This window comes from Enhydra lutris, unplaced genomic scaffold (genome assembly GCF_002288905.1).
Source record: "Enhydra lutris kenyoni isolate GAN:26980312 unplaced genomic scaffold, ASM228890v2 scaffoldscaffold13, whole genome shotgun sequence".
Lineage (NCBI taxonomy): Eukaryota > Metazoa > Chordata > Mammalia > Carnivora > Mustelidae > Enhydra > Enhydra lutris.
The window spans coordinates 41376461-41393706 of NW_019154097.1; the positions used below are offsets into that span (position 1 = coordinate 41376461).

Genomic DNA, 17246 nt, shown 5'->3' on the forward strand with positions numbered 1-17246 from the left:
AACGAGAACTTAGAAAGAAGTGAATTCGTTAGAAATTCTGTGTTTTGCGGTAGACTTTGTCCCTACACTGTTTACTTGCTATTCCTGAAGGAGAAGGACTAATTTTTACATTAAAATGTCTTCTGGGGTGTTACACTGCCTCCTGCTCAGAAACCGGGTCTAACATGGGGACTACCTTGAGGATACTTCCCGTCTACCAATCGCCTGGTATTAATTTCTGGTCAAAAGTTACACAGTGTGGGGTGCCTGGGTCGCTCAGTCAGTTGAGCACCTGACTCGTGGCTTCAGCTCAGGTCATGAACGTGGGGTCCTGGGATAGAGCCCCACGTTGGGCTCTGCACTGAATGTGGAGTCTATTGTCCCTCTCCCTTGCTCCCCCTTCTCCCCCCGCCTCTCTCCAATAAATAAGTTGTTTTAAGTAACACAGCACAACCATGTAACTACTTTTGAGTAATGAGATTAATATGTGGTAAAAACTTACTTTTTATAGGCTCAGAAGTGTGACTCATTATGTGATCTACATTTTACATTTCTTAAGGCTCCAGCTTTTTCGATGAATAATGAGAAGAACTGAAGGGGCTAGCTAACCGTTGAACCTTCCTACTCAAGATGCAGCTAAATGAACATTCCCACTGAGTAGGATTTTCAACCTCAAACACTGTCGAAGCTGGAGATAAAGTGTCAACCTCATTGGCTAAAAATTATCTTCTGGGCCTTCAAGTTTAGACCATCTTCATGAAACAACGAACTTCACCGGGTGAGTGAAGTCAGTGAGAATGCCACCTTAAGGACCAGCAGCAGAGCAGTAACTCATTCCAGCGTGACAGAAAGTGTGTTCCCAAGACACCCAGCAGGACACTTCTTCTGACACTGTGTGGAACAGTGTGACTTTGCAATTTCCATTAATTATTTTTAAATGGGCCATTTCTGAGAAGCTGCATTAGCAGTGAACTGTGCGTACTTATAAAACCCGCCCGGGCCTGTTCAAATACAAAACTCCTTCAGTTAAAAACTTGCGTCCACAAAATACAACCACGTTAATTTTGAGTGAAATCCCAATTTGTATTCTACAACATCTCTTCTGAAGTAATTTTAGAAGACTTGCGTATTGTCCATTTAAGTGTATATGTACCAAAATAATTGTATTCAATTACTTCCCAAATCACAAAGACTTATCTGGTGTCCGTCCGAACAGGCCCTGTTCTAAGCGCCCCTCGCGCGACTTACTTCGTCCTGCTGAGAACTCCCCGGAGCACTACACAGGGGCAGAGGAAAGGGAGGGAGCCTGGAAGCGGTCTAGAAACAAACGCCGTCGTTCAATAAAAAATAAAGAGTGCTTTTATTGATTACGTATAATTCCACTCTGTTAACATACATTATAAACTTTAAGGGTCAGAAACCGATGATACTATGTTATTCTTTGCTGGGAATCATGAAGGTTATGACCGCACGGTCGGTGAGAACCGCGTCAGTCCTGGGTCACCCCAGAGCTACTTCCGGATACTCAGGGTCATCGTCCAAGCTATGGATTAGGCCACACGTCTCATTAAGTCAGAATAGGACATTATGTTTTCTTCAACAAACACTTCCTTTTTGTCATATCCTCCTAGATGTCTCCTGTTATAACGTACAAAGTCTGTCTCCCCATGGACTTGCCCCGGATCACCTGCAGGCCGGAAAGTCCGGGGCACGAGACAGCAGCAAAACGCTCCTCTGCCCTCACCATCTTGGATTTTTCATTTTTGCCCGAAACCCCACCTTATGACTAAAACTGAGTGAGCCCCGCAGCGTACTACCTATCAGAAGGGTGTGTCTGTGTACACGTGAGCACAAGGACGGACCACGTCAGAGTCTGAGCACGAGTCTGGCGGACCAGAGAGGAGGGGCTGAGGGGAGAGCGCGCTGTAGCGTTGGGCTGCGGAGCCTGTCGGGCGTCACTCCAGCTTCTCCTCTCCTTCCTCCACGTCTTTCAGGCTGAGCACTTCCAAGGAGCCTCTGCCCTTCGTCTCCTTTTTTATCAGCTCGTCGATTTCCCTGAAGCAGCCCGGGTCAACCAGACACACCTGAAACACGAACAGAGCTGCTCACCTCGGGGAGACAGAGCGACACAGCACCGCCGTCCCGGGGACAAATGCGCACTTTCCGAGTGTGCCTACTGCTCGGCCTCTACAGCACAAGAGCCAAGACCACACAGCGGCACCGGACCGGGTTCGAGTCCAGCCTGTCTCTCCCCCCCACCCCGGGTTTTATTTAAATTCTCGTCAGCACAGTGCACTGCTGGTTTCAGAATTCGGGGATTCACGGCTTACACAGTAACATCTCGCGCTCGTCGTAACAAGTGCCCTCGGTACCCACCCCCATCCAGCCCCTCCCCATCATCCCTGTCTTCTATCCTCACCAAGAGTCCCTTATGGTTTGCTTCCCTCCGCTGTTGTCTCTCTCCCCCCCCTCATGTTCATGTTTTGTTTCCTGAATTCCACATGTGCGTGAAATCATGGATCTGACTTTCTCGGACTTATTTGGCTCAGCGTGACGGTCTCTAGCTCCGGCCACGCTGCTGCAGATGGCCCATCTCGTCTCACTGATGGCTGTACCACGGTCTGCTGCACATGGACGCCGCAACCTCTTTCTCCCTTCAGCAGCTGATGCACTCGGGCTCTCTGCGTAGTGTGGCTGTGGCTGCTGCTGCTGTAAACATTGGGGTGCATGTACCTCTTCGTTCAGTGTTTCTGTATCCTCTGGGTAAACACCTAGTACGCCAGTAGCTGGATGTAGGTAGCCAGAGCAGCCTCTGTCTCTAAGTGTGCGTGTGAGCCCCGGGCACAGGCGTCCGCTCCCTGCCTGAGGACGTCTCTGGATTCCCTGGCTATAAAGTGAATGGGACTAGAATACTATGGTTCTTTTGCACTGAAATTTAGCATGAACCTTTAAAGTTCTGCGAAAGCACCGCTTTTTATGGACATCTGAAGGAGAAAAAGAAGCTCGAAGGCCCATTTAGAAATCACATGTGAAGTTCTGAAAAGATCTGAGAACTTCAAAACGTCAGCCGTGCTGTTCCACGTTGCGGGGACGCGCAACGATCCGTCTAGAGCTCATTTACACGGAACTCTTGCAGAATCTCAAGGCATGAATTTGCAGAAAACAGACCCTATACTGTGTCTGACAGCGTGGCGTGAGGACCTAAGACACAAGGTTTCTGTTATTTCTACAAAATGTCCTGTGGTAAGGAGTGCCTGGGTGGCTCAGGCGGTTGAGCATCTGACCCTTGGTTTTGTCTCCGATCGTGAGCTCAGGGCTGTGGGACTGAGCGTGGGGTCTGGCTCTGAACTGAAAAGGGAGGCTGCTTGAGATTCTCCCTCTCCCTATGCCCCCCCAAACCCTCTCACATAAATGCATCTTCAAAAAGAAAAAAAAAATTTCTGTGGTAAATAAGACTGTCCAACTTTTAGTCTTATTTCCAATTTTCTCTAACAGAACACTCCCTGTAAAACAGTCTCTCCTCCAAAATGAGCGCGGACTTAACAACAACAACAAAATCCCAAGTGTGCTTAACTACAACTTAGTTTTACTTAGACCTCGACATTCTTACTTTATTCTGTGTCAGAGGTCTTGGCAATGTCTTATTGTTCACACCCTCTAAGTGTCTGTTACGCACTTAGGACCACAGAACGGACGACTTTGGTAAGATGGAAGCAAGGGAACAAGAGTGTGTTCATCTTACAATCTCTAACTGCTGGCCGTAGTCCTCGCTCTCTACGACCTTGATCAGGGGCTTGAGCTTTTCTTTCAGCTTCTTCCCTTCGTTCACTGGGAGAAGGAACCGGAGCCTCATGTGGGCGCGTTCGATCTGCATTTTCTCCTTTAACTGCTTTATCACCTCCAAAGCCTAGGGAGACAAAATGGACAACGAGGGCCATTTTGCTGCTGCTTCTGCTGCATTTCTTTGTAAGGGATTCAGAACCAAGCAGGTTCTATCTGGCTGAATCGGGCGACAGTCCTCAGGACACAGAGAACAGGAGCAACTGTAGGAAAAAAGTGATAAATTGGGACTTAACGAAGACAAACCTTTGGGTTTCATAAAACGGTCAAGAAAGTGGAAAGACAACCCAGTGAAGAGAAGACACACGCAGGTCGCACGTCTGATGAGGCACCAGCATCCAGAACACGTACAGGATGCTTACGACTGGATGATGTAGACACAGATCATTAAGAAAGAGTCAAAGGACACAGACCGTGTTTTCTCCACTGAGGACTAGGGTCAATACGCACATGAGAGTATGCTGAAATCGCAGGTATCAGGGAGATGCAAACCAAACCCAGAAGATACACCCAGGACGGCTCTAGTAGAAAAGGTGGATTAATTACAAACATCATCAAAGACGTGGAGAAACTGGAACCCCTAAGCACGGGCTGTGGGAATGTAAAATGTCTCAGCTCTTTCAGAAAATGGCTCGGCAGTTCCTCAAAGTTAAATGTAGCCACCGTATGGCCCGGTAATTGCACTTCTGGGTACAGAGAAATGCAAACATGTACACACAAAAACGTACACACAGGATTTCGTAGCAGCGTTATTCAGAATAGCTAAAAAGTAGAAACCACCCAAATATCCACCAACAAAATACGGTATTTCCACACAACGGTTACTACTGAGTCCTAAAAAGGAACGAGCACTGATGTACGGTAACAGGTATGAACCTTCAGAGGCCGCTTGATTCCATTCCTACGAAATGTCTGGAACAGAAAGGTCCGTAGAGACAAAAATTTGCCAAACACTTGTGAGAGGCAGGAAACAAGGAGTGACTGCTAATGGCGACAGGGTTTCTTCTGGGCGGTGACAGAAATGTTCTCAAACTAGGTGACGGGGAAGGATGCACAAACTTCGTGAACATGCCACTGAATTACACCCTATAAAAAGATGACTTTTTTGTGTGGCACATGAAATATGTGTAAATAAAAAAATACAAAATACAGAGCTGAAATGACTCTTTAGAAATCCAAGTTCCGGGGTGCCTGGGCGGCTCAGTCAGTGAAGAATCTGACTCTTGGCTTTGGCTCTGGTCATGGTTTCACATTTGTGGGATCCAGCCCTGTGGTGGGCTCCTCGCTCAGTGTGGAGTCTGCTAGAGACCCTCCCCCTCTTCCTCTGTCCCTCCCCCAGCTCGTGCGCATACTCTTTCCTATAAATAAATACATCTTTAAAAAAACCCAAGTTTTATCTCTAAAAGACTGATCTGGAAAGAAAGAGGAGAGCCGTAGTACGTTTGTGCTTTGTTAAAACAGAATTCCACTCCTCCTCCCTATAACCCCTCACTTCCTTCCCTTCCCCAAAACCTCTGCCCCACCGCTTCTAAGTAGTGTAGTGTTACAGACTGACCATTTCAATGTTTTCTTGGGAGGAAACGGACTTTTATTTGGATTCTTTGACCCTGAAAACCACTCACCTGCTGTTTTGTACTCTTATTGGCTTTGACCGAGTAGTGGATGTCCTTCATGGCTCTCTCAATCAGGATGGCCGTGTACGGTCTCTTCGTCTCAGGGTTCACACACTTGTCGGCGACAATGGTTGCGATGTCCCTGAACATCTGCTCCAGCTGCATCTGCCGCTCTTTATCTGACACCTGGACCTCCCCTTTACTCAAAATCTAGAAAACCCAACAGATTTAAAAGAACAAAGTTTTCACTGTACATTACTTGGGAACTAAGCACAGGAATTAACGACTTGGGGAGGAACCGAGCCCCAGCCTCCTCAGCTACCCGTACACCAGTCGGGGTTTGAGCTCGCCCACAGGAGACCCTGGATTAACCTGTGCCGCCAGATCTCATATTTAGGTGGGGCCAAGGGAAAGGGCAACACTGCACAAGTCGTCAATGGCGAAAACCTCGAAAAGAAATTATATCTTCAGGTATGTTAGGCCAGAAATACATAAACGCACAAAGTGCAGCAGATCAGTAGAAAACTTAACTTCGGGGCGTGGCAACGTTGCGCACGTCCTGGATTATTACAAATGGCGCCACCGTGTAAAACCCCAAATGATGCGATGAAGAAGCGCAGAGAAGCTCAACAGGCAGTTCCCGAGGAGACAAACGAACGAGGCTCACGTCACCGGTCACCGAGGCAGCGCCAAGCAGGGCCACCATCAGTCGCCGCCGCGCCCGTCGGAGCCACTGGAGTAAGAACCCGAACACCAAGAAACGCAGCGCTGCGGCGCCGTGCACGAGGGGAGCCCTTCGCAGCCCGGCGGGCACGAAAACTGGCGCAGCCACGGGGAGGACGGGACGAGGCTCCTCACAAGGTTAGAAGCGGAAACACCGTGAGACCCGAGACCCGCACACCGCGGCGGCAACACAGCAAGCAAACTGTCCTCGAGGACCGGCGCGCGCAGCTGCCGCCTTGCAGACCGGAGCCGCGCGCCCCGACGGGTACGGCAGGGCGGCCCGAACGTCAGGGCGCAGACGCGTGGACACGCGCACGCGGGACGGGGCTCAGCCGTGGGAAGACCGAGTCCTGCCACCTGCAGTGACAAGGACAGGCCCGGACGGACGATGCTCAGGAAGTGGGGGAAGGACGAGCACCGCGTGGCCTCACTGCGCGCGGAACGGACAGCGCCAGGGACGGACGACAGCCACAGCGGGCTCCCACCAGTGAGTCGGCGGGGGACTAGGGACCGCACGACACGGGGACAGCGGCTAAAGGTCTGACATCCGGGTACAAGAGACGTCCCAGAGCCGACAGGGACACCGCGCACGGGCCCAGCAGGACCGCAGCGGCACTGCCGGTGGACGGGCGGGGACCGCGCCGACCACGCTGAGCACCGGACACGAACGCCACCGCACAGAGCTTGCGGGGGCACCTGGGGGCTCGGGCCACTGCGGTCCGACCCCTCCTCATCTCGGGTCACGCCCTCAGGCGGAGACGGGGCCGCGCTGGGCTCTGCTCCCGGCGCAGACCCGCTGAGGCAGCCCCAGCCCCCGCCACGCCCCGGTCAAAGCAAAGTCCGGGGACCCGGCCGAAGCCCCGCCGGGTACGGCCCGCGCGGCGAGGACGTCGCGGCGGCCGCGGCTCACCTGCTTGCAGACCTCGGTCTGGTCGTCCGTCCCGAACGCGCTCAGCAGGTCCTCCTTCCTGGCCACCTGCCCCTTGGACACGTTCACGAACACGGAGTGCGTCTGCAGCACCTCGTCCAGGTCCTTCTCGCTGCCGACGGCGGGACACGCGCTGCGTGAACGTCCGGACGCCGCGACCCAGCCGGCCGCCGCCCGCGCGCGCTCCGAACCCCGAACCGCGGCCGCCGCCCCGCTCCTGCCCGGGCGCAGGTCCCGGTGCCCGACGGCGGCGGTGGGGACCCTGCGCCCGCGGACCCCGGCCGACCCCGGCGACACCAGGGGCGACACCAGCGGCTCCACGAGCCCTTCGGAACCGGCCCCCCCCCCCGCCCGCCCCGCCCGCCCCGCCCGCCCCGCCCGGCCGGCCGCGGACACTCACACGCCGCTGCGCCAGCTGACCACTTTGTTGCGGTAGCACGCGATCTCGAAGCGCTTCCCCGCGCGCTTCATGCGCACCACCGCCACGTTGGTCAGGCGGATCTGGTTGGTGGGCGTGAAGATGGACATGGCCGCCGCGCGCAGACCCGGCCGGGCCGCCGAGGCTCACCCGCGCCGCCGGCCTGAGGACCACCCGCGCTCGCTGTGGAGACCCGGGCCTCGCGGATCCGCCACCGTCCCACACCCGGCTGACCTACTGCGCAGGCGTCGGGTGTGCCGGAAGTCGGGGGAAAAGGGAGCAACAACGCATGCGCGCTGCGGCTTTTACGACGTCGTTCCGCAGCCGACAAGCGAGGCTCTCTTCCTTCACGTAATACACTTCCGCCAATGAGCTACGCCGCCCTGATTGGGAAGTGCACGGGCTGTTTCCGCAACCGGGCGGAAACGTAGCGTCCGCCCCTCTTGGTTCCGCAGAGCTCGGGGCCACCCTACCTTAACTCTTTTTTGCGGGAAAACTAAGATGAAGTTGAGAAAAAAGGATGACGAACCCCCGCGAGCCCATCGCCCCGCTTCAACGATGATCAACGCTCTGCCGGCCTTGTGTCCTTCTCCCCCTTTTTTCGTTGGGGTAAATTACAGCCAGTTGCGTTAGCTTTAAGTGCGTCCGTGTCTACTCCTTCCAGGCGCGCCCGGCAAGATCAGCGAATCGCCGGTCCACAACCACAGTCCCCGAAACGAGCCCTTTCTGTGGTCGCTGCGTTCCCACCGAGGACCGGCCGCGGCCGCGCACGCCGTCGGACGGACGCTGCTCTCTCCGGGATCGTGTCTCTCGCAGGAGTCTCTCCCCGGCGCCACGCCTCCCTGGCCCGCCCCCTCTGGGCACGCCTCTTGCGCCTCCGCACCAATTCGGGAGCGTCACCCGGAGCCGTGGGCGGTGCTTCCCTCGGGGCCCGCCCCTTCTCGTCGGAGCCAATCCCGACGCACCGGCGACCGGCATGGCGGCCCCCAGCGCTGAGGCGTCGGAGCGCGCTGGCCGCGCTTCAGGGTAGTTCGGCGGCCTCCGTGTGCGCGCGCCGGCGCCGGGCTCTCCCGGTCTGCGGTCCGGGGGTCTGTGCGCCGCGGGCCGGTCTCTGAGGAGCATGGGTAAGGGCCCTCCGGCGGGCGGCACAGGTGCGGCGGGAGGAGGGAGGAAGCCGCGTCCCCGGAGTGTTTCCCCGCGGAGCGCGGTGCTGCGGCCCGTGCTTCGGCGCTTGCTGCCGCCGGCGGGGACCGCTGACCCCGGGGGGGGTGCGGACTGGGCTTGCCCCCGCGGGGCTCGGGATAGGCCTGGAGGGGACCAAGCGTCCGACCTGAGTCCCGCGCGGGCGAAGCGCCGGCTCTCCTCCCCGCGTGCGCTGGGCCCTCGGTGCTTCCCTCGCGGGGCGCCGACCCCGACCCCGCCGCCCGCCTTCCGGGCTCGTCCTCTGACCCGCGTGCGGGTCCCACCGGGAGGCTCGGCCTGTTTCCGCGCTGCGGGAGGGGCGGTGCGAGGGCGGCGGGCGGTGGACCCCGTGCGGGCGGCGGGGTGTCCGAGGCGGGAAGCTCCTTGGAAGGAGCGCCGCGGGCTCCGAGCGTCGTGTCCCGCGTGCGCGCCGTCCGCGCGGTGTCCTGCCGCCCTCCGGTGCGCGCGGTCCGCGCTGTGTCCTGCCGCTCCCCGGTGCGCGCCGTCCGCGCGGTGTCCTGCCGCCCCCCGGTGCGCGCGGTCCGCGCGTGTCCTGCCGCCCCCGGTGCGCGCGGTCCGCGCGGCGCCCTGCCGCCCTCCGGTGCGCGCGGTCCGTGCGGTGTCCTGCCGCTCCGGGTGCGGGCCGCGCCGCTTCTGTTGGCGTCCGACCCGGTCCGTGAAGGCGAAGGTCAGGTTCCGTTTGTGTCTTTGCGGCTGGGGTGAACCGCGTTGTGCGCTCCCAGTCAGGTCACTCGTGCGTGTCGCTCCGATGCAGATCCCGCGGGTGCCTGGGACTCCGCGTCGCCCTGGGTCTCGCTGTGGACAAACAGGTTTTACGTGTACGTGGGCTTGGCCTGTGGCATCAGCCTGTGGATTTGCTTCCAGATCGTCATCAGGAGGCGGGTAAGCGGTTCCTTCTTACGGGGAGCACGGAGGGGCCCGATTCGCGCAGGGCATCAGGGCGGGTTCTCTCGGGGTTCGGAAGAGCTGAGAGGAGCCTGCACTTTCCGTGTGGTGTCTAGACTTTTTTTTATGCCTAAAGAATTTATTCTCGTTTTTAGAGTCCAAGTTACTACGGACTAAGTTAAATACGTATGTTTTGAGGGGCTGTGGGTGTCTCGCTCTCGAGTTACAGGAAGACTCCGTAGTGGAAAAGTAAACTTGTAAAAAAAGAATCTCCTCCGTGTCTCCAAAGGGCAGGTATCTCCTCCTTCCTCACCCCTAACTCAGGATCAGTGCGTAGTTCCTGCTGTCCCTTCGCTGAAGCCCGTCTCGCGGGGGTGTATGCGCGGTTTTTCCTGGAGGGAGTGGGGTCTTTATAGTCTCAACAAGCCTGGGTCCGGCCTTTCAGGGACCCAGCTGTATAACCACGGGTCTTTATTGAGGAGGACACCAGAGGGATCAGGAGAAGAGTAAAGTCCGTAGGTGTCTGCTAGTTTTCATCCCTGTTGAAGTTGGGAGAGGATTCGGACCTGATGGACTTTGTGTACTTGTTTGTCTTCAAGGACAAGAGCTCCCAGGAGAAATCTGTTCCAAAAGCAAGCCGGGATTTGGGGACAGAAGGTTCTATCTCTCTTCAAAGGAAGGAGGTCTCCGTGTCCGGAGTGAAGATTTTCTATGGTTCCCAGACTGGAACCGCAAAGGTGAGAACCTCATGCGGTGCTTTTCCTTGGGTTTCCTGATCTTGTACAAGATGCCTTGAAAGTGTCCACTAACAGCGAACGGAATTGGTCTTCTAATTTTTTTTCATCTTCTTTTTTCCCTTTTCCAGCTTACATTTTTCCTTTCTGGGCTGCCAGGTGGGTTTTTATTCCTTGGGCCCAGTTCCAGCGGGTTGGTGTTGTCAGGTGGTCACCGTCGTGAAGGGTCTCTGTTCTGAAGGTTACCTCTGCCTCTGCAGAACGGAGGTCTAAGCCTGTTACTGATGGTGCGCGTAGAAGTAGGGGACAGTGAAAAGACCATGTCCGCATGGTGTCCCGGGTGCGGCCTGACTTTCACAACTTCACACGTCCACTTAGTAAAGTGTATTTTGTTTAATAGTGTTAAGTGGCTGACCATAGATACTGAATAGTGTTTAAAGTAGATACGTGCTGCAGACGCATACGCTGCCGGCTTCCTCGTTATGGAGGCCACAACTGGTCAGAGGATTCTAAGGTGGACGTGAAAATGAAGTTTAGGAAAAAAGTCAGTGTCCAGATATTTTTGTCGGACTGAAGAGGGGTGCACTGCCCTCCTGTGGACATTTGCAGAGTAATATTTCTTGGTTTTGCGGAAGTGCAGCGAAGGGTCTATATTCCACTTCTTTTTTTTTTTTTTTTTTTTAAAGATTTTATTTATTTATTTGACAGAGAGAGATCACAAGTAGGCAGAGAGGCAGGCAGAGAGAGAGAGAGAGAGAGAGAGAGAGAGAGAGAGAAGCAGGCTCCCCGCTGAGCAGAGAGCCCGATGTGGGACTCGATCCCAGGACCCTGAGATCATGACCTGAGCCGAAGGCAGCGGCTTAACCCACTGAGCCACCCAGGCGCCCCTATATTCCACTTCTTAGTTGAGGGTCCCGTAATGCGAAGTTCAGCTGTAAGCAACAGAGGTGGGAAACCGGCAGAAAGGTGAAAAAGGCATCTGAGCAGCTGAAATGAAGTCCTTTTATGTTATTTATAGAAGATCTCACTCATAGCCTCTCTCGTGTGTGCTTTTAATGTTTTCTAGAAGATCACATCTGCACTCGCAGGTTGTCCCAAGTCCAGGCGTGAGAAAGGTTCATAATGAAAAGTGCTCTCTAGTGAATCTCCTTTGAGCTGTTCTGTATTTTTGGTTCCTCTGATGGCTGTTTTTTTAACCTGTGTGTGCTGTGTTTCTAGATTATCGATGTTAAAGTTACCGATTCCTGATAGTAATTAACACAGACATTCCTCAGATCTCATTGGCTTTATCGTGGGCCACCTCTTTGCTGATACGGGTTAGATGACCCTCCTTGAAGCTGAGCCATTGGAGTTTCTTTACTCTGCTTTCACACTGAATGGGTTCACGTCTGGGTAGGGGAGATCAGCTTTTCCTTACAACTTTGAAGGTGTCATTTCACTATCAGAGCTGGTCTCCTCATTCCTTTGTCGATGACTTAACTTCTTTTGTTTCTGGAAGCTTTTAGAATCAATGCTTTGTCCTTGAGGTTTCAAACTTTTTTTAAGGTTTTACTTGTTTTTTTGAGAGAGAGCGAGCGCGCGCACAAGCAGAGGGAAAGGAGAAGCAGGCTCCCCGCTGAGCAAGGAGCCCAGTGTGAGGCTCAATCCCAGGACCCCAGGATCATGACCCAAGCCCCAAGGCAGACGCTTAGCCGACGGAGTGACCCAAGTACCCCTATGTTTGGAACTTTTTTGAGGCGGTGTCTAAATTGGCTCTTTTTTTTAGCTGTTGTGCTGGACACTTGGGCTCTTTTGAGGATTTGTGAGCATTTCTGTTAAGATTTCTTGGGAAAAATTTTTCCCCCTCCATTTTATTTAATTTTTTTTCTTTCTGGGACTCTTGTTGGTTGAATGTTAGAGCTTTTGGATGGCTTCTTTGTCTTAAATTTTCCTCTTTTGTAACTTTTTCTTTCTTCTCTGGGTTGTGAGATTTCAATTCCAGACCTTCTTTTTTGAATGTTTAATTTTGGCTATTATGTTTTTACTTGCAAAAACACCACTTTTTTTCAGTTTTCATATTATCTTATTAGTAATTTGAGAAAATGTCTCTGTAGGGGCACCTGAGTGACTCAGTTGGTTAAGGATCTGTCTTTGGCTCAGGTAGTGATTCCAGGGTCCTGGGATCGAGCCCAGCATTGGGCTCCCTGTTCAGCGGGGAGTCTGCTTCTCCCTCTGCCTCGTGGCTCCCCCTGCTTGTGCTCGCTTTTTCTCTCTCTCTCAAATAAATAAAGTCTTAAAAAAGAGTGTATCTCAATGAATTTGCTTTTTCTGTTTCCCGATTTGTCTGCTTTCTCACTTTTTCTGTTGCTGCTATTTCTCCTTCCTGCTGCTTGTTCTTAAGCTCTTCTTAGTGATCCGCGGCTTTCTGTTAGTATAGAAGAGAGTCCGATGGTGTAGCTGTTGTGGATTTTCTCTGGTACTGTGTGCACGGATTTGTGTTCTCTAATTACAGATTTCCTGTGCATCGTGGGTCGGGGCAAGCCACGTTTCCTATTGGCCCCACATCTCCCTCCTACTACCACGTCAGTTTTTTTTGTTTTTGTTTCTTAAGAATAAAGCTCCTTGAAAGCGTCTGCACCCCTAACTCCACCTCTCTAATTTTCCTGTGCCTGTTGGCCTTGGGCTGCTCTTGTGAGGCTTGCACATCCTGATGTGTTCCCAGTGACTTCCGTGTTGCTCAGTAATTCTCACTCTTCTTCTGCCTTGACGCTGTTCTCTCCTCCTCAGCCAAGGCTAGTCTTTCTCACCATTTGCAGACTTCTCCTCATCTTCTTCTTCTTTTTTTTTTTAAAGATTTTTTTTTTTCAATTTTTTAAAATTTATTTGACAGATCACAAGTAGGCAGAGGCAGGCAGAGAGAGACAGGAGGAGGAGGCAGGCTCCTTGCTGAGCAGAGAGCCCGATGTGGGGCTTGATCCCAGGACCCTGAGATCATGACCTGAGCCGAAGGCAGAGGCTTTAACCACTGAGCCACCCAGGCGCCCCCTTCTCCTCATCTTCTTGACCTTGAAAGACAGGAGTGTCCCAAGGCACGATCCCTGAGACCCTGTCTTTATTTGCACTCACTCTCAGGGATCTTGTCATCTAGAGCTTCACATTCTTATCCATTAGATGTAATTTGGCAAACTTTTTCTATAAAGGGCAAGGTATTTTATTTTATATGCTATGTTTTTAGGTTTGTAGTTTTTGTGGGCCATATGCCTCGTTGCGTCTACTCAGCTCTGCGCTGTAGTGCGGAGGCGGCCACAGACCGCGGGTAAATTGAACAGCACGACTGGGTCCCAGGAGCTTTTACCCACGGACACAAATGGAGGACTGGATCTGACCTGCACGTCTTCATTTGTGTCCGTTTCTAATCTGAACTGTTCCCCTCAGCTCGTCTCTCCTGTCCAGTGGGCTGTCGTAGGTCTCCATGGGACGTCCAGTAGGCATCTCGACATTAGTACGCTTCAACTGAACTCCCCCCCCTTTTAAAAAAAATTTATTTGTCAGAAAGAGGGAGAGAGGGAGCACAAGCCGGGGGAGCAGCAGGCAGAGGGAGAAGCAGGCTCCCTGCTGAGCAAGGACCCTGACTCGGGGCTCCATCCCGGGGTCCTGGGATCGTGACTTGAGCCGAAGGCACAGGCTTAACCGGTTGAGCCGCCCAGGCATCCCAGTGACTCCCATTTTTTTTTTTTTCCACGTAGAACCCTTACCATTTCAGTAAACGGCAACTTCATCTTTCCAGTTGTTTCCAGTTGACTAGTTAAAACAACAACGAGTCTTTGAATTCTCTTCTTTTTCCTGCTACCCGCATGCCCTTTGTAGCAAATGCTGTTTGTTCTACTTTCAGAATGGATCCAGCTGCTGACCGCGTCTCAGCACTCTGGCTCACGGCACCCTCTGCCTTTGTCTGGGTCACTGTGGTCCCCTCCCTGCTGGCTGGTCCCCTTCATTCAGTGCTGCTCAGCCCCTCCCCTGGCCTCAGTGTCCTCTCAGCTCGGCAGCTCGGGGACTTCGAAAACTTACGTGAAATCACGTTCCCTTCAGCTTAAAACCCAGCACTCCTCGTTCACTTAGAGTGAATCCGAGCCCTCCCAGTGGCCGCAGGCCCTCGCCTCCGATTCTCCACCGTCTCTTTTACCTCTTGTCCTTGGTCCTCACGTCCCCAGTCCTGTTGACCTCCTTGCCAAGCCTGCTCCCTCCTGTGGGCCTGTTCACGTACCCGTTGCTCTGCATGGGGCAGCCTCGTGGCTTGTCTCCCACATGCTTCAGGCTCGGCTCAAGTCTGTCGCACCACATACGTGTCGTTTCTCCACACTGGCCGTCCAGTTGTGACACGAACAATGCAGAGTTTTCGTCAGACTCCACGGGTGTAAGGACGCAGTCTGCATGGCTGTCTCCGCTTCAGGTGCCAGTCCCAAGTCCCAGGGGCCACCTGTGCTTGTGACTGGACCAGCTATGAAGTCGACCCCGCAGTCCTCTCCTTAGGTTTGATCGTTTCCTAGAAGGATTCACAGAATCAGGAAATCTCTTGACTAAGTATGCTTCCCAGTTTTAGGAAGGATACAAGGCAGACGCAGACAGTGGTAGACTCGCATAGGGCAAGGTTTGGCGGGGAGGGTGGCTTGGAGCTTCCATGCGCACTCTGTGCCCACCATGGCTTCAGCACAGCAGCACCCACAGACTCACTGAGTCCTGTCATGTGGGGGTTTTACTGGACATTTCAAATCCTAGGCCATGGACGATTGAACTCACTGGGAGCAACGGTGGTGAAAGTTCTAAGCCTTTAATCACATAGTTGGTTTTGTGGTGACCGGCCCCCAGCCTGGAGCTACCTGGGGCCTGCCTCCCCGTGAGTTCTCTCATTAGCTTACCAGAGCCAGGAAGTGCCAAGTGTTTTAGGAGCTTTGTGCCAGGAACTAGGGAGAAAGACTGAATATTTATTTATTTTTGATCTCATGCGCCCGTCCTGACCCTCCCTGTGTAAAATAACAATTGTCCCCATATCTGTCCTTCCCTGTCTTCTGCCCTCTTACCCTGACTTACTTTCTTCCATAGCACTGGTCATCACCTGACCAACTGTGTCCTTTCTCATTTCCATGTCTGCTCGTTTCTGTCCGCTAGAACGTGAGCTCCCTGCTGTAGGGACTGTGCACGTATTGTCACTCTTGGGTGATACCGCACAGGACGGTCTGCATGGTAGATGCCACTAAAGTAACAGATGCTCGGTGGGCCTCGCTTTCGTCCTGGGAGGTGGGGAGCCGACGGTCAGCCAGCGGGTGTTTTGTCGGGGGGTGAAGGGCGGATGCTGCCTGGGCTTGGAGTGCATTTGTCCTGTCTACAGACTGCTGCTCGGTTCCTCTCTGCCCCGGGCTTCCTTCCTGGCTCCACCGTCGTGGCTGTTTCTGAGCCCAGAGTCTGTCCGGGGTTCTGTCAGGCATAGGGACTCTCCCCTCGGGCTTTCTGCTCCCTGTCAGCCTGCTTCTGTTTGCTTTCTGTCTTCCAGAAGTGTGTCACGTTTCTCCTACGTCACATTCTCTTCCCTCCAGGATTTCTTATCACCTGATGTCTATTCTATGGCGCAAGGCGCCGGATCGCCAAAAGCCCGTTTAGATTTTGTGCTGGACGTGTCCATACAGAGTGAGAACCGCACAGCCGAACGGCTGACTTGTGGAAGTGGAAGAAGTGGGAGTAGTGTTTGTGTTGATGATGCTAAACGTTTGTCAGTGGAAAGGCTCCTCACGATAAACGCCTGTTCCTTTGGCAGCCGGCGTAAGTGAAGACTGTGCTTTGCTTGTTTAGCTTCTTGAGGACTTTATGTGATCTTTCTCTTTTTTGTTCTCTACTAGGGATTTGCAGCAAGTCTTGCTGAAGCGGTTACCTCCCTAGATCTGCCTGTGGCAGTCATCGATCTGAAAGACTATGACCCAGATGATCATCTAGTAGAGGAGGTTGGTGATTGGGTCATGTTTTCCTTCAGTCCAGACTCTCAAGTGGGATTGACCTGCATTCCGGGATAAGTAGAATCTTCAGAATAAATTTAATTTTCATGCTGAGGAATTTGAGTTGGTTGAGTTTGCAGTGCCAGAGGTGCTGAGTGTGTGGTGTGGGACCCGGCCCCTGCGTGAGGTCTTCACTGTGGCGGGAGTGAGGGTGGGAAAGGGTGGTGGTTTGACGTTCCCTCCTCCCTCCTGCTACCGACCTCGTAGTGGACCGAAGGTGATGGGTGGCATGTGCTGGGCCGGTGAACCACGTGTGAGCTAAGAGGTCTGAGCCGCTTGGGTAGCAGGAGGAGTATGGATTGTGAAGTCAGAGGAATCTATTACCTGTGTGACGTCCCTGCGTTACTTAACATCTGCGTGGGTGTAATTTCTGCACCTGAGAAATCCCCTTCCTTTTAGCTGTGCTCAGGGGAGTTTCCTTACAGTAGGGGTGCTCGGTGTGGTCCTTGAATGGGCAGTATCAGCATCTCCTGGGAACTTGCTAGAAATGCAGCCCAGCCCTGGATGTGGGACGGTAATTTGACAGGTGCTCCAGATGATTCTGAAGCTCGTAGAGCAGGGGTCGATGAACTTCTCTTAGAACGGACCAGATGGCAAACATCATCTTTTGTGCAGCCGTGGGCTATACGTAATGGATGAGTGTGGCTGTGTCCTGATAACGCTGTATGAAACAGAACAGAACAAGCCGTGGGCCGGACTGGGCCGGTGGCACATCGTTTGCCAGCTGTGGCCATTTCTTTCTCCCGTAAGAGAATAGTGGAGTGCAAATGAGCGCGCTTGAATCTGCTCAGAATTACTTGTGAAAAATTATTAGCAGCCTTTCAGACTTTATTATTAATAATGGATTGCTTATAACCTACCTCATGACTTAGAATTTCTAAGGTGCATTCAAAGAGATGG

At 53.3% G+C, this 17246-nt stretch overlaps 2 protein-coding genes across 2 annotated transcripts in view; one reads left to right on the top strand and one right to left on the bottom strand.

Annotated features, from left to right (window-relative positions):
• Positions 1-1315: 1315 nt before the first annotated feature.
• On the bottom strand, positions 1316-7802 carry LOC111146276 (SBDS, ribosome maturation factor). Its single transcript, XM_022501755.1, has 5 exons — positions 7484-7802; positions 7066-7195; positions 5442-5642; positions 3722-3886; positions 1316-2063 (listed from the first exon to the last, which is right to left on the bottom strand). The coding sequence occupies exons 1-5, from the start codon at positions 7609-7611 to the stop codon at positions 1935-1937; spliced, it is 753 nt and encodes a 250-aa protein (XP_022357463.1). The 5' UTR covers positions 7612-7802; the 3' UTR covers positions 1316-1934.
• Positions 7803-8568: 766 nt separating this feature from the next.
• The window catches only part of LOC111146247 (S-adenosyl-L-methionine-dependent tRNA 4-demethylwyosine synthase-like), a 204297-nt gene continuing 195619 nt past the window's right edge, over positions 8569-17246 (top strand). The window contains exons 1-4 of the mRNA XM_022501708.1: positions 8569-8625; positions 9459-9586; positions 10189-10326; positions 16194-16295. Coding sequence (XP_022357416.1) covers positions 8622-8625; positions 9459-9586; positions 10189-10326; positions 16194-16295 — 372 coding nt within the window. The 5' untranslated portion in view covers positions 8569-8621. The remainder of the gene's footprint in view (positions 8626-9458; positions 9587-10188; positions 10327-16193; positions 16296-17246) is intronic.